General features: G+C 53.2%; 1 protein-coding gene and 1 long non-coding RNA gene across 8 annotated transcripts in view; both read left to right on the top strand.

Annotated features, from left to right (window-relative positions):
- Nucleotides 1-21,515, top strand: part of LOC122458387 — a 493,263-nt gene that overhangs the window by 97,959 nt on the left and 373,789 nt on the right. The window lies entirely within an intron of this gene.
- The window catches only part of NFIX (nuclear factor I X), a 144,572-nt gene that overhangs the window by 45,886 nt on the left and 77,171 nt on the right, over nucleotides 1-21,515 (top strand). The window contains exon 1 of one of the 7 annotated variants that reach the window (XM_038378680.2): nucleotides 19,995-20,033. The exons of 2 other annotated variants lie outside the window; for them this stretch is intronic. In XM_038378680.2, the coding sequence (XP_038234608.1) occupies nucleotides 20,010-20,033 (24 nt within the window). In that variant the 5' untranslated portion in view covers nucleotides 19,995-20,009. Of the gene's footprint in view, nucleotides 1-19,994; nucleotides 20,034-20,292; nucleotides 20,558-21,515 lie in introns of those variants that run through there. 4 more of the 7 variants (XM_038378682.2, XM_038378676.2, XM_038378687.2 and 1 more) reach the window with 4 other exon arrangements.

Below are 21,515 nucleotides of genomic sequence, written 5' to 3'. Positions count from 1 at the left end.
GGTTAGAGTGGTGGGGGCTGGGAGCCAGGATTCCTGGATTCTGTCCCCAGCCCTGGAAGGGGAGTGGAGTCTAGTGGGTGACTGCAGCCAGGGCTCCTGGGCTGCACTCCCACTTTGGGGAAGGGGTGGGCTCTAGCACTGACTTTCTCATGCTATGGGCATTTGTGGACACGCAGTGAAGGCAGGAGCTGGCTGGGACCCTTGTGGGTACCCCTGTTGTGGGGTGGCCTGTTTCTGCCCCAGTTTCCCTCCCACACCCAGCAGGGGCCAAATGGGGCAGCCCTGCAATGAGGCCTGTTGGCAGGGGAGCTGGTGACCGATAGCCTTAGGCTGGGACTGTGGGGGACAAGGTCAGGCTGGGGGCTGGCATGTAGGACAGGCAGACTGAGGGGGGAATGGGGCCCCAGGGGTGCTGGCTCGGGGGGGAATAGACTGGGGGGATGGGGGCTCAGTGAGGACAGGCTGGGGCAGATGGAGAAATGGAAGAGGGGAGGAGGGGACAGGGCCCCTGGGAAGACAGTCCAGGGGGACCCACTCTTCTCCCATGAGGACTTGTGGGCCAGGTCAGCTCAGAGCAGGGACACAAGCTCCTCTGACCCTCTGTGTTGTGCGTCCAGCTGCTGGCAGGTGTGGTCTGGGGGTCCATATAGATGACTATTGCCTCCAGTGCATGGGATGGGGACAGGGATGGGGGCCCTGGGAGCAGTTGCTTTAATAAATGAGTGGCCTGATAGCAAAACACCTGAGAGCCACCGGTCTAGTGGCCTGCTCTCTGGACTGGTGGTTAGAGCAGGGGTGGGGTGCCGAGAACCAGGACTCCTGGGTTCTCATCCTGGCTCTGCCCTTGGCTTGCTGTGTCAATCCCTCTGCCTCAGTTTCCCCTTCTGTGAAATGGGATAATGGTGTTTTCAGGTGATGCCAGGTGCCGTCTGTCAGCGTTGGGCGCGGTTGCTTAGAGCCCTCAGGAGTCTGATCAGGAGAAGTGCTGATCAGGAGAAGGATTCAGTAGCCAATGGGACCCTGCCCAGGCCAGCAGCCAGGCCAGCGTCCCCCCCAATGGGCCTCTGCCCCCGTCCAAACCTGAGAGGAGTCCAGCGGGTCTCTACCCAGGGCAATGAAGGGCTCTCTTTCCATGACCGACCCCTGCTTTCCAGGCCTTGTGCTGCCAGGGCCAGGGCTGCTAGCGAGCTTGCCCGCTCCTCTGGCTTGAGGAGCTACAAGGTCCCCTGAGCTGAAGGCCCTGACCAGCTGCTCAACCAGTGCTCTCAGCCTTGGGCTGGTGCTCAGCAGAACCGGGGTCTGTTCTCCTGGGGCGAGCAACACCTGGCCACAGCGGCCCGAGGCCGAGTGGGGGAAGAGCTGGTTCTAGCCCCACGTGTCTGGCTGCGTGAGCGGGGGAAGGGTGGCGCTGCCCTGCCTCAGTTTCCCCTTTGTAACTTGAGGATACTCCCTCCCCGGGAGTGGCAAGTATCCCCCCTGCCCTGATCTGGTTTTCACTGGCGACTGAGGCCCGCAGAGCTGCGTCGGCCCCTACATCTCAGCTAAACTCCCTCAGCCCCGCATAGCACTTGAGTTCCGCGCCCGGCTGCCTCCTGCTTGGCCGGCCCGAGCCCTGGGCGACCCACCCGGGCAGGCGGAGGAGCGCCGGGCTCGCCCCATCCGGCGGTGACCGTGGCGCGCTAGGGCTGCCCCTGGTTCAAGTTGGTGGCGAGAGAAGGTTTAAAGGGGGGCTCCCCGCTCCAGCGCCGGGCGGCCTCCGTCTCGCCGGTTCCGTGGCGGGGAAATAATGACTGAGCCCGTGGATCCGGGCGCCCGCATCCGGTGTCCCCCATCTCCGCGGGGCTCCCTCCCCACCAGGCTGCGGAGTCGGGCTTACGCTCTCGGGACCGCAGCCGCTCAGAGCAGCTGGATTTGCATTTGCAGACCGGCCCCCCACCCGCATTGCGGGGCGACTGAGCTGAGACCCGGGGTGCCTCCCACCGAGTTCAATAAAACGGGGTTTAGCTGCCGTCTCGCTGCGGGCGGCGTTCCCGGGACCGGCACTCCCCGAACCTGGGGGAAGCTTTATTTAGCTCCCTCGCCGCCCACGGCTCTGCCCGGCACACGCCGGGGTTATTTTTACTTTTGTCTGGCACAGCCGGCCCGCTGAGCTCACCGGTTGGCCCGTACCGGTGTCAGCATTAGCCTTAATTGCAACCAAATGAATCATTCGTCCTGGCTTGATGAGACGTCCCGGTCCCCGTCTCCCGTCACCCAGGTTTCTCCCAGCCCCCGCCGCCCCCGGGGGCAATGGCACAAAGGGGGGGCTTGGCGCCTCGTTGGGGAGAGCGGCCGCCGCGATTCTCCCCCCGCCCGGGGAGGGGCCCCTTGTGCGGCTCCCCACTGTACCACGTCCGTTTCCATTTTTGCCATACACCCGACGAACGCCGGGCTCTCGCAGCCTCGGATTTGGGGAGCTCTTGGCTGACTTTTTGCGGGGCGTTCCCACAATGACCTTCTCGTGTGTGTGTGTGTGTGAGCGTTTGGGGAGGAGCCGCCCACGGTGAGATGTAAAAGCCATTTGCCTTCGATTTCCGAAATGGCTGGACGTCTTTATCCCCCTTCCCCTTCCAAAGTGGTGTCTTTCTTTTTCTCGGTTGATTTGGCATCTCTGTCCCGACCTGCGGCTTGAAGCCTGGCTTCATTTTTCATCCTTTTCTTTGACGGGTTCGGGTTTTTGGTTCTTTGGGTTTTTTTTTTAAGATACTGTGCAAAATTGTAGGTGAATTTTTTTTCTTTTCTTTATTTTTTTTAAAGCGCCTTCTGAAAGCGAGACTCACAACTCCAGCTAGTGCCAGGCACTGGGTAATTGTCTAGTGGCTCGTTCACAGCTCTTTGCCAGCGCCCCTCAATCCTGAGCCACAGACCCAGCCCTGCCCCCCCATCCCGCTCTGCAGATGCCCCTCAGTCTCGACCCACAAGCTCCCTGCTGTCCCAGCCCTAATCTTCTGAGCAGAGACAGCGAATAATGCTGAAAATTGTGTGATTTTTTTTTTTGTGCTGTGTGCAAAGCGAGTGCGACAGGTCCAGGGCACGGCCCTGGTGCATGGAGCAGTTAGTGCAAACCTCTGGACCGAGCTCTGCTTTGCTTTTGTGGTTCAAGCAGGGAAGCTAACTAAGAACATAGGATCAGCACTGTGATGATGGGCCAGAGCTGTGGCAGCCAGAGTCCAAGTTTGGGGCAGTTTAGATTCCAGGGGTTTGGTTCAGACCCCGCTCAGTGGGAAATTTTAACCAGGCCATATGTATCCAGTTTCTGTGTTTGTTCCAGACTCGAATGGGAGGCCAGGTGTGTGGTCGAGCAGGAGTAGGTGGGGACCCTGGGAAATCTGGCAGAAATCTGGGAACCTGGCAGCAAACTGTCTGCTTAGCAAAGGGGCTGCATCTCTCCCTGGTCTGGCCGTAGTGTCTGGTCAACCTAGCTTCTGCTCAGGCCTGTGGTACCCCACAACTAACCTTCCCCCATGAAGCTTCCGGTCCCTGGCTGGGCCCTCACAGCACTGTCGGGGGGGAGGGAGGGAGGAATGGGGGCAGGCGGGCTGGAGCAATCAGGAACATTTGAACGTTTCGGGCTGTGCTTCCAGGAATGAGTTGGGCTTTGCCCAAGTGACTTTTTCCCTTCTGACCTGTCCAGGCTTTGTTTCATCCCTGCTTGCCAGGGGAGTGGGGCCTGGGGCAGGGGATGGAGTTGGGACTCCCCTTCCGATCCGGTTCTGGGGAAGGAGTGGGATCTAGTGGTGAGAGTCAGGAACTGGGTGTGAACCTGGAGCGGCTGGGCTGGGTTTGGTACAGAGGCTGTGGAGTTGCTCAGCTGTACCTGCGAGCAGCGCCTGTTCCTAGTGCTACAGTCGGATGGGAGCCTCCCTGGTGGTGACACGGGCTAAAGCGATGAAGGCTGGCATTTAACGGCAGGGGGGAGAAGAGAGGCCAGGTGAGCAGCGCCGGCTTGCGTGGCTGCCCTCTCCTACAATGGAACAGCTGGGGCTGCCACCGTGCCTGGCGAGGGGAGAACGGAGACTCTCTCCGGCACACACCCCATCAGACACGGGCACAATTGGACATGGGCACAGTCGCTCGCATGCAGCATCACGTGCACTGTCACACTGGCATATGCACACGCTGCCATGGGCACTAACACACAGTCACACTGGCTCTCACACACACCATCACGGCCACTATCGCACGGTCACACTGGCTCTCACACGAGCTGTCACAGAGACTATCGCAGGGGCAAACTGGCTCTCGCACGTGCCCATAATGCACAATCCATTCATACTCACTGTTGAGCACAGTGACACTCTCGTATGCCCAGTTACACGCAATCGAGCACAAATATTTACATTTTCACACACACCACTGTGTCAAGTCACACAACTGCACACAATTCCACTCGGATGGGCTCAGCGTGATAGCCGTAGAGGTCAATGTGTGTGTTTGGTTGGGTGGATCTGTGCTAGGAACGGGGGGGATGGGACAGGACAACGACAGGGCAGCTGGTTGTTCATTCCCCCCATGCCTTTCCTGCGTGTTACTTGTGAACAAAAGAAAGTTTGCAAAGTGATTTAAAATGTTATTTAAGGACATCTTGGCTCCTACCCAAACCTGCCCTGTGGAAACTTGTGTTTTGTGGTTACAGAGCTAGGAAAGATGCACTCTCTGATTTTCCTCTGAACGTAGAGGGAAACAGAGAAGACGGCTTCCCTTTCCTTAATGAGGGCGAAGAACTGAGAGGCAAAGGGGCACCAGGCGGAGGCCAGTAGGCATTTCATGGGCCTGATTTCCCCCCATGTGTGTGGGGGGAGGAGGGGGAGGAAGGAAGTTAGCGTGGGTGGAGCAGTGAGGTAGGCTGAATTTGTGGTTATGGCTCTGCCCTGGGACTTCAGAGATCCAGGTTTAATTCCTCATGTAACCTACCAGTGAGCGGGTATGGCAGTTTCCCCCCCCCCCGCCCCCACACTCTGTAGGGGGGCAGCGTGGTCTAGTGGATGGAAGTTCTGGGTTCTACATCTGGCTCTACTGGGTGACCTTGGGCAACTCGCTTCCTTTCCCCACACCTCCGTTTCCCCATCTGTAAAAGGAGGATCCTGAGCCCGCCTGCCTTTGTCGAATCTCCTGCTGAAAAGCGCGAGCTTATTCCTGGTGCCTGAATTCAGCCCTAACCCTAGCGAGTGACCCGAGTCTCTAATGCCCCCACCACCTCACTCTGACTCCTGTGATTTGATTGTGAGTCTCGCACTACATGGTGTTTTCCTTCAAAACCCGGCTCGGGGAGTCATGGGAATAGGGTTCTTCAGCTTCCCCTGCTGGAGGGGAGGGAAGTTGGCTGAGGAGCAAAGCTTGGGAGCACGACCCCTCTAAGAACCGAAAACCGGCGGAGAACTCTGCCACATGTCATTCTGAAGCCACTCTTGGGACATTTTGGGGGGCTGGCCCCACGGTTTTGGAAGGTCTGAGGCTGGCAGTGCTGTCCTGAGGCCTCAAAGCCAGCACACGGCTCCACTTGCTTGGGTCCTGAGCCAAGAGCTGCAGGATTTCTTAGGGTCCAGCCTCTTGATCCGTTCCACTCAAGAGCCCTTCCCGTCCTCATGTCCCTGGGCTGGCCGTGCGATTCTGCAGAGGGGCAGGCTGTGGTTTAAATCCCTTCTCCAGCCTTCCCTTTGTGAAGACAGAGAGATGGACGGACTGACCGGTAGACACAGTGGGGGCGGGGCAGGGAGCGAAAGAGGAAAATGAGAATGAATCAGTTTGGCACGTTAGACCTTGAAATATGCCTAGTCATTGAAGTCTCCCGCGGGCTCTGTGCTGTGTTATCCCTTTGCCGGCCGGGGAGGGTGTTTCTAGGTGGGCCGGTAACAGGGCGGAGGGGAGCCCAGAGATGGTGCCCTATAGCGACTGTCCCAGTTACTAAGCCCTCTGCTGAGAGCAGGGTCTGTTCAGAGCGATCCCCGGATACACCCCCCTCTGCCCTCCGAGTCACCTTTGTCTGCTGCAGTCTGGGTGGGTGAGTGGGGAGCTGATTAGGGGAACCAATGGCTGTCCTGGCTATGGGCCGGATTCCTGGCCCTGGCCCTCAGTGGGACAGAGCTGTCGGCACTTCTGTAGTGGCTGCTGACGGCCTTCCCCCAAACCTCCCCCTTCCTTGGCCCAGAGTCACTCCCAATGCAGGATTTGATGCCCCTCTTTTCTGACCCAGCTGAGAGGGGGCCAGAGTCTCTGCAGAGTTTGGGAGCTGGCCCCCTTTGTTCCCGTGGAGCAGGGCCAGTATCCTGGGCTCTGCGGCTTCTTCTTGCCCTCCCAGCATGGGTCGGAGAAAGAAGCCTTGCTGGTTGCCCTTCCAACCCAGGCCAGTCGGCAGCCCTGCTTTTCCTCTCTTGTCTTCCTCCCACTCCCACAAACTCCTACCTGCTCCTGCACCCTGTCTCCCAGCTGGAGGAAGCAGAAGCATCCTCTTTTCAGGCCTGACAAAAAGAGAGCACATTTCCTTCCTCTCTGGGTGTGTGTGTGTGTGTGTGTGTGCGCGCACGCGCACATGCCCAGCTGGCTATTCAAGGCCCCAAATTTAGGGAATTTATTAATAATAAAAAAGTGATATCAAGCTTTTTGTGACTGAATTGAAGTGAAAAGAGACTTGATTTGATGGTTTTCTGGAGACAGATGAGGTGTGTGTGGGATTTTAAACATTTCCTTGCAGGGCTTGCAAAGTCCAGATCTTGCAATTAGAGGCAGGTGAAATGTTTTGTCCGAAACTTTTTTTTCCCCTCTGAAAAATGCAGATTTGGCACAAATTCACGTTGGTTTTGCCGTTTTTTGGGTGTCAGCCCCTCCCCACAAACATGCTGAAAAGCAAAATGTTTCAATTTCTCAGTTTGCAATTTCCTTCCATTTTATTGTTCAAAAGCACATTTAAAAAAAAAAAAAAAGCTCAAATCGAACTGTTCTGTTCTGGGGGGGAGGGGAGGATTCATTTCAGTTTGATTTTTCAGACTTGTTAGTGAACGTAAAATCTGGTGTTCACATAACTCCACTTGCCATGTTGGGCTAATGCAGGAAAACCTTGGGTCTGAGGTGCAGCTGCCCTAGAAATGGGTTGGAGTTGCGGGGGGAGGGACAGAAAGACACACCTGGCGCCGAAATTGACCAGCAACAAAAGTGCAACTGACCAGGCCTTGCGTGAGGAGGCGGTGACATTAGCGGCAACCATGTCTGTTGTTCTACATCTCCTCAGTTTAGGTTCTCGTCCCGATCCCTCTCGCTGCATTGTCTGGTGGAGAAATAGGGTCCAGATTTTGGAACTGGATGCACCGGTACAGGGCATTTATCTGAGCCGATCGGATTCCAGGATCCAGTGCCTGTATTAGAGATTATGTTTAGAATGCCTTTGTGGGGCAGATTTGCAAAAATTGCCTGAGGGATTTAGGAACTAACAAACAAAAATGCACCTGAATCCCCCAGGCAATTTGGAAAATCTTGCTCCCTGATATCTGTGGAAAGCGTTCTGGTCTCAGCTCCCAGTGGCTAGCCTTTCAGAAGCGGTGTGTGCGCTCCTGAGAAAAACCCAGCCCCGAGTGTCCCAGAGGGAGCTGCTGGGGATGGAGCAGTCTGGACAAATCAATCCCTTAGTTCAGAGCTGAGCTCTTTTGAAAATCTGCTAGGGTCCTTGGTCACCTTGCCCTGTGCTGTCCGGATACGAGCCTGGGTGGGCAAAAACTGATGATTAATGATTATTTCCCGAATCTTTAGGACTTGTGAGCACGCTTAAAAATAAGGGTTGCTCCAGAGGGACGGGGCTGGAGGATGAGACAAGGGCCGGGACTCTGGATTGGTTTCTACCAGGGCCAGTTTTTCATAAGTGGCCGTCAAATTGGGAAGGGGCTAGATGTGAAGCTCCGTGGGCCTGGGTTCCGGAGCTCCTGAGCACCCCCAATTTCATCTGAAGCCAGAGGGAGCTGTGCCCACCCCCCACATTTCCTGCCCCAGCTGCCAGTGGTGCTAGCCATGGCGACGGGGGAGGAAGGGAGGAATTTTTTAAAGGAAAACCTGCAGCAGACAAGACCTTTGTGCTGGGCGCAGAGCCCAGTGAGCTGTTGGGCCTCAACAAATAACTGCAAGAGCTTGCTCTGAAATGGGGCTGCCATTGAAATCGGTGAGTTTTGCAGGGACTCAGCACCGTTCAGGATCCCCCTTTTCGGTGGGCTTGTGTGTGGGGCCATGTCACCCGCTTGTTTAATTAGGCCCTTGAGAACATTTGGACCAATTCATCTCTCTCCTGGGATGCACTGGTGGCTAGTTTGAATTTGGCCTGTCCTTGTTCATTTGCCAATCCGAATGTTCCTTCCAAAGCCCAGAGACTCCCACCCCACAGACCCATGGGTTTGGGGTGCTTCGATCCTGCTATGGGAGAGAAAAGAAATGAGAAGTTGATTTTTTTTAAAATCGGGATAATTTGCCTCCCGCCTCGCCGCACATTGGCACGGAGTCAGTGGTGCATGGTCCCATGAACTGATGGCCTGGGTCTCTCTTGCACCACCGGGAAAAAAATAGCTGCAGATCTCAATAATTTGCTGTGGGATCCATTTAATGCTGCAATGGAAAGAGATGCAGAGACAGAAACGTGTGTGTGTGTATGTGTATCAGATGATCACAGTGTGTGTGTATTGATTGATTGAGGCTGTGTGTGTTTCAATCAACCATTGTGTGTGTGTATTGATGAGAGTGCATGACTCAATTGATAGTGTGTGTTGAGTGATCAGTATTTGTGGGGGTGTATCTGTCAATCGACCAGAGTGTGTGTGTACACTGTTTATAATATGTAGGTATATTTCATATATGCAAGGGGTGTTAAAAATGAATGACACAAGTTACACTGCAGAGTCCGTAAAAGGAGTCTCATTTTCCATATGTGCTGAGCACTTGTTCTGTTGATGTGAGATCCCTTCCTGAAGATCCTGGCAGACATTGAGCACCCATTTCTGGAAGCTTTAGCCCCTGTGCATGTATGGTTGCTAAGAACGCGCAATAAAGAAGTGATATTTTTTAGAAAAAGCAGGCCCTACTTAATGCAAGGCTCAGAAATAAAATGGCAAATAGAGTCCTCTGTACTGTTGGTTTTGTACTGTCTGTCTTAAAAACGCTTCCCTTGTAGTTTTTTTTGCAGCGTTTTAGGGAGATCTAGTGGCGTATAGTATCAGAGGAGTAGCCGTGTTAGTCTGTGCCACCGGACTCCTCTTTCTAGTGGCTTATATTTAATGGCAGCTTGAGATGGGCGTTTGAGATGGCTAAATAGGTGTTTCTACTTGCAAAAATCGTCACCATTTGGAGACTTTGCAACTGCAGGTTTGTTCTCTTGCTCTGTGCCAGCTCCTGGAAATGTGTGTAGTGCTGACAGGGATCTCCGGGTTTACATCAGGTGGGAAGCTGGCCCCGTTGGCTTCAATAGACCTCTGCCGATTGACACTAGCTGGGGATCTGCTTCTTTATCTCTCTCTTTCCATTTTCTCCTCTAACTTCCCCTCGTTTTCTCTCTGCGGAAAGTGCAATACAAGCTGGGGTTTTTTTAATACAAGCAAAGAAAATGACAGAGAACTTTAAAATACCTCCCCAGCCCCAGCAAAAGTCACCTTTCTTATTTAGGGGTCTCATTGACATTTGAGTGCTGAGTTCTTTTGGCTGTATTGGCAGGGGGAGGGGAGAACGTTTTCCAGACCGGAGCCTGCTGGCCTAGGTTCTAGGAGCTGAGCAGAGCCCGAAAGCAGGCGGATGGGAGGATTAAATTAAAAACAAATAATTACTATCTGGGGGGAGGCAGGGTTTGTGTTGATACAGGGAAATCGGGGATCCCTGCTAGATGAGGTACCACAGGCATCGTCCATGGTGCTGGGCGGATTTGAAAGAGAGAGATGCTGGGGGGTCCAGCGCCATCAGGGGAAATGCAGAGTCTGCAGGAGAGATGTAAACCCGCAGTGAGCTCTGCTCCCGGGGTCCGGCCTTGTGCGATTATGGCATTCCTGCCCTCGGGGGTGAGGGGTCTCTTTGGAACCAAGGAAGGAGCCGTGAGATTTTGCTCATTAAACTAGAGGAGGTGGGGCCCTGGCCCTGGCCATGGACTTGTGACAGAGTGGGCAGAGTGCGGCCCAGCATGGGCATGCAGAGGGCTGCCAAGGAGAAGGCGACATGGCTTTCCTCATACCCTCTCCTTTCTCCCGCCAGCCTGGAGCCCCTTGCTCTGTTTTTAACCCTTTCAATAGGTGTGGTGCCTGGATCTTCGTGCCCAGCATGGGCACTCGAGAGTCTCTCTTTATAGAGCCTGTCCCCCTTTACTTGCTTTACCCCTTTCTCTTTCCTTCTCTGTTGTTCTTTTTGTCCTTTCCACTCATTTGCGGCCGAGTCTTCTCCTTCCGTGGCCAATCTGAACACAATCCCAGTGGGGCTTTTTATACCTCACCCCGAGCACCATAGGGCGAACCCCCCAGGCTCCAAGCTGTGTATTTGGAGATTGGAGCCCAACCCCATTGGATCGGACAAACACTGGATCCAGGGGCCTTTCCCCAAATCCCCTTCCCGCTTGTCGAGCAGCTAACATGGACTCTTTGTGGAGCACGTTCAGCATCGACAGGCCGATGCTCTGTTTATTTCTGCTCATGATTATTTTAAAGTACCGGGGCTGGAAAAGGGATTTTGCAGCTGTGCATGTTAACCTAACCCGGTCCCCAAAGGGGAAGAGAGTGCTAGGCATTTTAGCTTTCTTTCTTTCTTTCTTTCTTTCTTTCTTTCTTTCTTTCTTTCTTTCTTTCTTTCTTTCTCTATTCTTTCTCTTTCCCTTCCCTTCTTTCATCATTCTGTTCTTCTTTCACACTCATCATTTAGTTCGTTCTGTCTTTCATTCTTTGTAAGTCACCCTTCATTAATTGAAATGCTTTGTCCTTATTAAAACCACTCTCCCCGCCCCACCTAAGCATATGATCGACACATTACTTCTCTGCAGCTTCCAGGTTTTGGGTTGCGGAGGGCCGAGAGCAGGGCTTAATTTGTAATGAAAGAGGTGCTGGGGCTCAAGCCAAGAGGTGCCGGGGCTCACCCCTGGCAACCCGTGACACAAATTTAAGCACTGCCCATGATAAAAATCCATCTTTGTTTCTTTGCGGGAAGATGGGCCATGTGCTGGCCGTGACTGTCCTTCAGTTCCTCATTTATAACCATCCAGAGAGGAGCAGAACCATGGATTACTCTTTAATGGGGGTGAAAATGATTGTGTGAAATCTCCCCCCACCCCCGTTTATAATCTGCAATTTTGCTCTTGCTACCAAGTGTTAGGGGCTGTGTCCGATTCTTCCCCTCTCTTTGCAGTGTGCGAATTACAGCCACAGGGCCTGGTCCTGCTCTGTGCTTAAGGCCAAGAATGGTTTTACTGAGAAGGGCATCTTAGTGGAACGGGTCCCACGAGGAAAGTTTCCTCGCGTGGGGTTGTGGCCGTGGGGTTGGGTCCATGACTTCTGATCAGTGGATGTTGCTTCATTCCCCTGAGCTGGGCTGTGTGTCTGTGCGCGGGTGTAGCTCAGCAAGGTTGAGGTTCGGGAGGTTTTGTTTTAGCAGAACAAAGGGCCAGATTTTGATTTTAGCCGCCTGGCAGCAAGTCTCGAGCAATCCTCTTGCCATCCTGCCAGACTTACCTCCGGGTAAGCAGAGAGCAGAGTCTCGTGCCCTGTTCTCGCTGAAGAAGCGTGGCGAAACGGCGGATGGGAGTTACTATAGAAGCCGGGGGTCTTATTTGTGTCACTGGCTTTATTTTTTTAAGCAGAACTCCCACTGAGGGAATGCCACTCGCAAGGAGATGGCTCAGAGTGACTGTAAAAGTATGAGCTGGGTCAGTGTGGCGTGTTCTCAGACACCTGGCAGAGTGCAGGAGTGCCAGGCTAATCTAGTCAGATCCCCGGGCTCCTGACTCCCACGGGTGAGGGTCTTAAATACTGAAATTCCATTGACTTTCAGCAGGGCTTGCGCTCCTATATCCTCCAGGTTCTTTCGAAGAGCTCTCTCCTGGCTTATCATAGAATATTAGGGTTGGAAGGGACCTCAGGAGGTCATCTAGTCCAACCCCCTGCTCAAAGCAGGACCAATCCCCAATTTTTGCCCTAGATCCGTAAATGGCCCCCTCAAGGATTGAGCTCACAACCCTGGGTTTAGCAGGCCAATGCTCAAACCACTGAGCTCTCCCTCTTACACCCGCTGGGGATCCGGCTCTACAGGCTCCGGCACCACCAGCCTCTTTAGCACATGCCTCGCGTTAAGCGTGTGAGCGGGCCCAGTGTGTGTGCGGGAAGGCAGGCCTGGTTTTCGTACTTGGTTGAATCAGGCCCGTGGTTTGATTTTGCAGTCCCGGCTATATAAGCAGGCTGTTTCAGAAGAGTTCGCAAAGGGTTAATCAAGGGTTCGGCCTGGTTTTATTGAGTGGTTACAAGTCAGTAGGTTGCTGCGAATCTCATATAAGACCTTTAAAGTGATGTGCTTTGAATCCATACAGCAAACACCCTTTCCCTCAGCAACCTGCCCAGCCCAGGTCAGCTCCCTGGATTAGCCCTTACAAGCCATTCATCAATGGAGCCTTCCGACTGAAGTGAGCTGTAGCTCACGAAAGCTTATGCTCTAATAAATTTGTTAGTCTCTAAGGTGCCACAAGTACTCCTTTTCTTTTTGCGAATACAAACTAACACGGCTGCTACTCTGAAACTTCCGACTGATTGTTTCTCTGAGGGCTTCTAAGAACTTTGGCACAGACCCTCCAAGCTATTTAGGTGCCTAACTCCTCTGGGAGGATCTGAGCCATTTTTCCTCTGCAGAGAGAATTGCACAGGTTGTTGGGGGGGGGCGTTAAACAGCTGCTTTACGTTAAGGGACAGGCGTGTGTGAGAGGAGGGCTGGGAAAATAACAGCAGTGAAATACCTCTTTGGGAAGGTAAGGCAGCTTCCCAGGAGATCAGCTGTGCTGCCCAGTACCAGCTGGAGAGAGAGGGGCTAGGTGGGGGCCTCGCTCCGCTGGGTCGGTGCCCAGCCCTGAGACAGGCAGCTTTCCCGTTTTAGTTTCAGGCCCCCTGTTCCAGCCCTGATTTCCATAGGCCAAGGTCCCTGCCTGTCTGCTGCAAAACTCCAAACCTCGGCTTAAAACAACAATTAATTCAGCTCCTGTTGACCTATGGAAATAAATGGGTCAGAATAAAAGCATGAAATGTACCTATGGGGGGCCCAATCCTGCATCCATTCAAATTGGTGGCAAAACTCCTCCTGATTTCGCCGACTACAAGAGCCAGACTTGGCACCCTCCGTAGGTAGGACCCGATCCTGAGAAAACATTTACACATTACTCCCGACAGGCCTCCTTGTGGAAGGAACATCACAGCCGCCTGCGTTTTCCAGGATCGGGCCCGCAGCCCCCACAGCGGTGCCGTAGGGGAGTGAATTATCCTAATTTGAATCCAAATGTGGTTTTCGGTGAAAAGCGAGGTTTTCTTCCCCTCCCTTTGGCGGCAAGCGCTGGGCTCTGCCTGGCGGTGAAAGTCTGTGATGATTTGGGGGCTTTTTGTAAGTGCTAGAATAGATTTTTTTTTTCTTTTAAAGAAATGTTCAAGATGGGGATAATTAAAGTGTGAGGAGTAAATTGCCCCTGCTCTTTCCCGTGGCATGCATTGTCTCCTCCAGCGTTGGCAACTTCTGCCTCTTTTTGGAGTGAACTCCCCCACTCCCCCCGACTTAATTTTATTGCAGCCTGAGTTACAAACCCAGCAAACTGGCAAATGCGAGTAACTCCAGGCGTCCTCCCCCGTCAGCCTCTCACCTTCCTCCCTGTTGGGGCGCGAATTGGCTTCTCTCTGCGGCTGCAGACGGCCTCACGCACGGGATGGGCACTCAGACTTTTTACCCATGGCCCCAGAGTTTGTGAGTTTTTTTTTTAACGGGATACACGGGCAGAATATTAAATGAAAAGCCCCTGAAGTCCATCAGGGCTGCTGGCCAGCCCCCGGGCTGTGTTCCCTGCTCCGTGCACTGCCTTTCAAAATTGGTTTTTCAGGGGCACCTAAACGGCAGCAAAAATCTCGCTCTGTATTTACCCCCCGGAAACCTGTAACCAACGCCTGCACTTTCCTGCCACTCACAAACCACCTTCTCCACTGCGGTTAAAGTGATATGGGAAACTTCGCCTTGTGCTTATCTCAACCTCGATTAATCTTACCCATTATCTGTCTGCAGGATCTATTATTATTTGCATGATACGTCCTCAAATCTGCTTCAGACCTTCCCTGCCTTTTGTACAGTTCTGGTGTTGCTCCAGTCCCAGTTTTGGGAAGCCAGGGCAGGTGTGGGTGGGGTGAACTGAGAATGTTGTTAGGAAAAAGAGGAGGGAAAAGACCCAATTTTATTTCATTAAAATGGGTCTGATCCTGCTATCACCAGAGTTGCTCCGTATTCCCATTCCTTTTCGTGGGAGCAAGGATGCAGATATGAAAAGGATCTGCGGTGTGGGTTGGTTTTAAAGAATATTTTTTAAAATGAATATATATAAATGGGAGTCTGTTCTTCCATCAAAGAGACTCCAGAATTTCTCCCTTTGTTACATTTCGGAAAGCGATGGGAGCCTTTTCACTGGCTTTGGGGGGAGTTGGAATATTTCCCTCCCGCTGGGTATTTTTATCAGAAAAAATAATCTGATGACAAGTCAACAGCGGCTGGAAAGGAAGGAGAATTGGTGTTAACCCAGCATCGGGTTCGGCTGGATTTACACTGGTGTCCCTGGAAAAGGTTCGCCTCCTTGAATCGGTGGGGTGGGAGACGTCTGCCGCAAGGATTTTCCTGAGCAAGGCAAAAAGAAACAGCGAAACGCTGTTGCATTTCCAAAAGACCCCCCCCCCCCCAAAAAGGTGCTGGCCCTGGTCTCACTACCTGCGCCCCAGCAAGGAGAAATTTGCTTTCCTGTTTTATTTTTGTCAGATGTTTTCCTTTTAATGAAATTCCTTTTCCCCCCCTTTGGTGGTGGTGCGTTTCCACTTGCCAAGCGGCTCCTTTGCTTAGTTTTTACAGAAATAAAAACTTTTTTTTGTCACTAGAAGTCGAGCTGGCTTAGGAGGTGTTTTACTATCAATGGTGCCCCCCCGGGGGTGAGTGAATTTGAGAGCTGGTGGAAACAAAGGGCAGACAGAGCCGACAAGAGCCAGGTACAGTGAGGGCATCTGCTGTTCATGTGTCCCCCAGCTCTAGCAGTGCACCCCGCTCTGACCTGCAAAACCCGCTACTGTGCCAGCACTGGGCTCCCCCCACCAGCTCAATCCCGACCCACAAGCCGCCCTTAGTGTTCCAGTTCTGGGCTGCCCCCACCTCCCCCAGCTCTACTGATGCCCTTCAATCCTGACCTCCAGTCCTGTCCCCTCCACCATCCCAGTCCTTGGCTCCCCCTCAATCCCGGCCCGCATCAGTCCCTGCTTTGCCAGCTCTGCCAGTGCCCCCCAATCCTGGCCTGCTTTTGTCCCCTTTCTTCTCCGCCCTGGCACGCCCCTGACTGATTGTACCAAACTCCTCGGCACTTTCATTATAGGCACTAAAGAAACCTCTGATAATATAACCCAGTGATAATACTTATATAGCTCTCGACACCCACCAAGGCACGTTATACGGTCGTTATAGGACGGACGATGAGATGGGCGAACTCATTTTTGCCGGTCACTTGCGCAGGGCTTCCCGTGGCCTCTGAAAGTCAAAATGGGCTCACGTCAAACTTCCTACTCAGACCCACTGTCCTTGGGGCTTCGGGCCCTGCAGGGATCTGTATGCTGGGGGGTAGGGACCCACGTGTAGGTTGAATCTGAATCAGCGAGATCCGTACTGACCGACATGGGGACAGTCAGCTTATTTTGGGGGGAGCCCTGATACTTCGCTGCGGTTCTTGCCACTGAAATCGTTAGAGAGGCAAAGGGCACGTTTAAATAGGGGAAGCAATGCAGGCCTTTGCAGGGGACAGGGGAAGCTTCAGCGGCTCTGGTTGCTGGCTGGGCCTGAGTCCTTGCTTCTCTGCTCCTGTTCTGTGCCGCTGGCACTGCGTCCGTGACATGGGGCCTCGAAACCTCCGATTCCCCTTGTGCCAGGTGATCCCCTCAGCTTCCGGGGACTTATTCCTGGTGGACGCAGGTGTAGCCAGAAGCAGCCAGACGCGTGTGTGCACATGTGCAGAATTGAACCCTCCGGAGCGGACGGGTACCAGCCACTCCGGCTTGTTAGCTGTGCTACCAGCTGGGCCGGATCCTGCAGTCCAAACACTGCACCGAAAGAGAGTTTTGGTTGTGCGCGAAAGCGGGATCGGGGCCAGCATGTGGCAATCCAAACTCCAGCTGTTCCTCTCCTTCACAGAGCTGGAAGGGCTGTAACTCTTCTCGGGTGCAGTTCCATTTCCAGCACTCCAGCTTCTTCCCTGCGTTTGCCTCCAAGCGCTTGGCTTGGTGTTAAAATCATTTATTAATTTGTTAAAGTTGATAGCAAACAGGGCAGTGGGACCCCGCTGCTCTTTCGCCTCTGCTCTGGCGGTTGTGTTTCGCTGTTGCCAACAGTCGCCCAGCAAAAAAAAAAAAAAAAAAAAAAAAAAAAAAAAAAATTAAATCCACCGCAAATCAGTCCTTTTCTTTCATGTTATATTTGCAGATCTCTCTGCGCAGCTCTGTGCTCTGAATCCTGGGCAACTACTTTATTTTTCCCTTCTGCAGCTCTTGGCGTTGTTTGTGTTCTCTGCTCAGACATGAAAAAATATTTGAGTGCGGGCTCCTTTTTTTTGCAAATAGAAAACTGAAAGGGCTAGTGAACCATGATTCAAGTGTCTGAGGGGAGCCTCTTTCTTTCTCAGCATTAATTAACTCAAGTTCGTTAGGACATTGAGTCTGCTGGACAGGTTTCTCTTGTGCGGACTAAATCGGGTCAGAGAGGGAAAATTGTACCAAGCAAACACTTTGTGTTGGGGCAGAAGAATGCAGAGAGAAAACAGAGCGATATCATTATTACATGGCTGCATATTTGCATGCGTGGGGTTTCCTAGAGATATATTTGTATGGGACGTCCGTATCGTAAGGACAGACAAACTCGTGACGCCTCATTCGGAAGGGTTGGAACTGGACTCTGGCTTTGAACAGCATTGGGTCTGTTGGGGAAGCCGAGGGTGAAGCAAACGGGGAGAGACACGGAAGGAAGGAAGGAAAGAAAGAAAGAAAGAAAGAAAGAAAGAAAGAAAGAAGCTCTCCTCACAGCCTGTGCCAGCCCAGCTCTGGGAGGGCATTTTTTGCACTAATGGCTCAGGCTGCTGAGAAAAAAAATTTGTTCGCTTTTAATCTGCATTGTGGCTGGGGAGTCCACGGCTTCTGGGTGTATGCAGGGCGGGGAAAGAGGGGTAGAATAATTCCAGCTCTGAACCCCCCGAAAGGTGGTAGAAGAGATTGGCAGACTCCCTCTAAACTACCTATCCAGTAGGTAAGGGGCAGATGTCCTGCTGCTGCAGATTTGAGCAGGAATAAACCTCCTTGGTTAGTCAGCTAACCCCCCAAAAAAGTTGTGCTTCAGTTTCTCAAAAGCCCCCCCCCCATCACTGCAAGTGCAAGCCACAGGGCAAGGCAGCCCAGGTCTTGCTCGCCCTGCAGGGAGACGAAATTTATGTGCTATTCATTCACCGGGGCAATAGTTTGCCAGGGTGCCAGTGACTGTTTCTATGGCAACGCCGAGAAAGCTTTGACATGCTGCTGCTGAAAAAGAGAGAGACCCAAAATGAAAAGAGTGTGTGTGTCGGGGGGGGGGGGAACTGGGGGGAGGAGATAAGATCAGGAGTCGGAAAGTTTGGAGTTATTAAAACTCATAAACTATCTCCCTGGCCTTGGAGAACCCCACCCAACCCCCCTGCTGGGAAAAAACAGGAGTCAGGAGTTTGCTGGCTGTAACCCAGCGGGTGGGGGTGGGTTTAAAAATGACCCCCTCTTTTGGGAGGGCGAATTGAAAAAAATCCTATTTAGTAAAAAAATTCCAAGTCCTGCAGGTGTGGGTCGCGTGGGATGAGCTTGGCTGGGGGCGGCAGAGAAAGAAATGCAACCACCCCCCCCGCCCCGAGTGTGTCTGCATGTTGGGGGACCAGGGCGCATCCCCCACTGGGTGGGACGTCCAGTCAGTTGGGCGCAGTCCCACGGCCAGCTCTAGCTGTGCATTTGGGCTATTTTCCTTGCCTGGATCTTGGCCTTCCTTTTCCCCTTATCCTTTCTTCCACTCTCCACAAGTCCCTGCTTTCCTCTCTGCCTCCTTTCCAGGCCTTCTCTTCCCCCCGAAATCTCTCTGCCAAGCTGTCCGTCTTTTCTAGTCTCTTCTGCTCTACTTCTTTCTTTCTTTCTCCAAGAGAGGCATTCTAATAATCTGCCCTCTTTGCGGCTATCACTACCAGCTGCGGGTGCCAGGGTATGGAACCCAGAAAGACCAAACCCTCGGCCCGCCGCACCAACTGCTCGAGAATGCCGCCTGGCGTCGGTGTATTGACCCCTCTCAAACCCGGGGGGGGTACCTCGTACACACCCAATGGAAATATAGCCTCCCCTTGGGTGCAGCTGTGCACGGCAGAGGCCCAGCTCAGCCGTAGACCCGCAGCCCATGTGTTGTCAGAGCTGTTTGGGGAGTTGTGCCATAGATGGGGGTGGAGGTTGTGCTTAGATCGAGGACCTGCAGAGGGTTGGCATCCAGTCCAGTATCTCTGCCCTCTTTCCTCTGCCACCCTCCCTTTAGAGACTCCAGTAACGGTGCTGTGCCCTAGTGATGCTGCCATGTTTCACATTGTTACTGCCATCCACGGGGGTATTTTACTAAGGGCAGCCCACCCCTGTTAGACAATGGAGCACTGCAGTGCCCGACGGGATGGGGTGAGATACAGCAGTCGTTGCCGTGGAGGAGAAAGCACCAGACAGCCCAGCGGTGGTGGGGCGTTTGCCTGTGGAATGTCTGCGGGCTTTGCGCTGAGCAGGCCACTTCCTGGGGTATGGCGGATTGGGGCTGTCATGACCCAAGCCCCCCTTTTTTTTTTTAAACTTACAAGGGTGGCCCCAGGCCAGGCCGACAGCTGCCAACCGATGCCCGCCCGGTCCCATTCCCGAGGGGCGCTTGGAGCAGGAGTCAAACTGACATGAGGCCAGTAGAGCGGGTGGGTCATTGGAGGCGAGCAAGCACCCTTAGAAAAAGATTCTTCATTTTTTGTTCTCTCTCTCCAGCTTTGCTCTGTTTTTTCTGTTCCTTTTCTCCCCCGCTCTTGCCACTTTCTCATCTTCTCTCCATTGATTTCTGTTCCATTTTCTCTTTCATCTCTTGGTTTTCTCCTTCTCTCTGTTGCACCCCCCCCTTCTGACTTTTTATTTCCATTTTCCTTCTTCGGCCCCTGCTTTCTCTTTTCCTCCCCCCAGCTTTTAGTTTCCATTTGATATTCCCCCACAAAGCCCCGACGGCTGCCAGTAGCTCCTTTCTCTTGTTTGCTGGGTGTTTTTACCCTCAGACTGGGCGTTAATTATACGTTGACTCTGTGTGTGTGTGTGTGTGTGTGTGTGTGTGTGTGTGTGTGTTTTAGATTTAAACTGTTGTTGTATTTTCCTTATGGAAACCATCCCCGATCTGGGGAAGGATCCCCGCTCTGAGTAGCTAGGAACCAGTAAATTCCCTGCCATAAGTGAAAGCTCTGGATTAGGGTCTAAACCCTGGTGACTTGAACTTGGAATAGTTTCTTCTTGCAGAAAATTGTTCGTTCTTTTTTTCTTCTTCTTCTTCTTTCTTTTTCTTCCTCTTTCGCTTTCACTTTTTTCTTCTCTCTTTTTTCTCTCTTTCTTCGCTCTCCCTTTTCTTTACAACTTCCACACTCTACCCCCCCGCCCCCTCTGGACTCAGCTTTCCTGCCTCCATGGCACCAGTCCGCATCCTCCCCCTTCATCTCTCCGATGGAGGAGAGCAGGCAGGCACAGGTATTTTGTAACACCCCCTTTGGCTCCCCCGACAAAGCAGGGGGGCGGGAAGGGGACAAGACACCTTTGTCTGGCTCCCCACAGGCCATGCCGCTCAGGTCAGGGCCTGGCCACAGGTGTAAGTGCAGGGAGGCCTGAATTTCTCCCCGAGCAAGCAGGGTATTTAGGAGCCGTGGCTTTCTTGTGCGTTGTGTGCAAGGGGAGGATTGGAGCCTAGGGATTGGCGTACCCTGCTCTACTGGGCTGCGGCTAGGTTTGGGATTGGGGGCGGGGGGGAGACGGGGAAATGACAGACGTCGCCCCCCACCTCGGCCCTCCCCCACAATCCCCGCTCTCGCTTCCTTGGCAGCCTGCTCAGGAGCTGGAAAGCTGGCAGCGGGGCCTGGGCCTGCCTGCAGGCGTTGGGGATAGAGCCACGGTGGGTTAGCCAGCGTGCCCGCTCTACCTGTCACCGGAGCCAGGCCAGCGGGCGGAGGTCTCTCCGTGGGCTGGGGATGCTGCGGTACTACGGCGACGGCGGCCGTGTAAGTGCCTGGATGGATAGACTGGGGTTGCAGTCGGGGGGGCTGGCACCGACCCCCCACTTTGGATAAAAGAGCTGCCATTTCGGCTGTTGTCGCCTCTATTCTGCGCCCCCTCGAACGCCTGGATTTACAGCCGGGTGCTGCCTGGGCGCATAGCCAGAAAGGCCCGAAAATCAGGGCAATTTTTTCTCCTCCCCGTTTGTTTCTTTTAATTTTCTCTCCTCTCCCCCCCCCTCGGGTGTCTTCTTCTCTCCTCCACTTTCTCAATCTTCCTGTTTCATTTCTCTTTTCAACCCCCTCCTCTGGCTGCGTTTCTTTTCCTTCCCTTCCCTCCCCCTTCTTTTCTCTCATTCCTCCTCTCTCATCCCTTTTTCCTCGTCTTTCCCGGGTCCCCCTTCTCCCCTCACCTCTCCTGCTTTCGCAGGCGGCTCTTCCATTCGATGAAGCTGAGCGTGCAGCACGGACAATAAATAGTCCTGCCTCGAAAAGAGGCAACGTCGGGAGGGATCGTCTTTCGAAGAGACTAGCTTGGCATTGGAGGGGACTTTAAAAATATCATACATTTGCACCCCCCCGTCTCTCCCCCCCCAAAAATAAGATTTGGGGTTTTTTGCTTCCTCGGATTTTCTTAAAAAGTAAATAGGACCCTTTTAGGGACCTGGGCTGTGTGCTAATATTGGCAAGTCCCTTTGCCACCCGTTGTAGTGTCTTTACACGCTGGGGTCGGGGGTAAGGAGTTAAGTCAGTTGGCATCTTAATTGTTTTTGTTTGGAAAAAGTAATTGTCCAGCCTGGCAAGGGAGAGGGCCCGATCGGGTGCTCGCAGGAAACCCTCGGCGACTGTCGGATTGGGCCCTCCATTAGGATGCAAAAACCCTTTAGTGTGATGGTGTTTTTATGTTCGGTTGGGGATGGGCGGGTTTGAAATTGATGATTCCGCTGCTTAGAAAAAAGTATCC

Source organism: Dermochelys coriacea, chromosome 20, assembly GCF_009764565.3.
Source record: "Dermochelys coriacea isolate rDerCor1 chromosome 20, rDerCor1.pri.v4, whole genome shotgun sequence".
Taxonomy (NCBI): domain Eukaryota; kingdom Metazoa; phylum Chordata; order Testudines; family Dermochelyidae; genus Dermochelys; species Dermochelys coriacea.
This window is presented reverse-complemented; position numbering and strand designations above follow the sequence as displayed.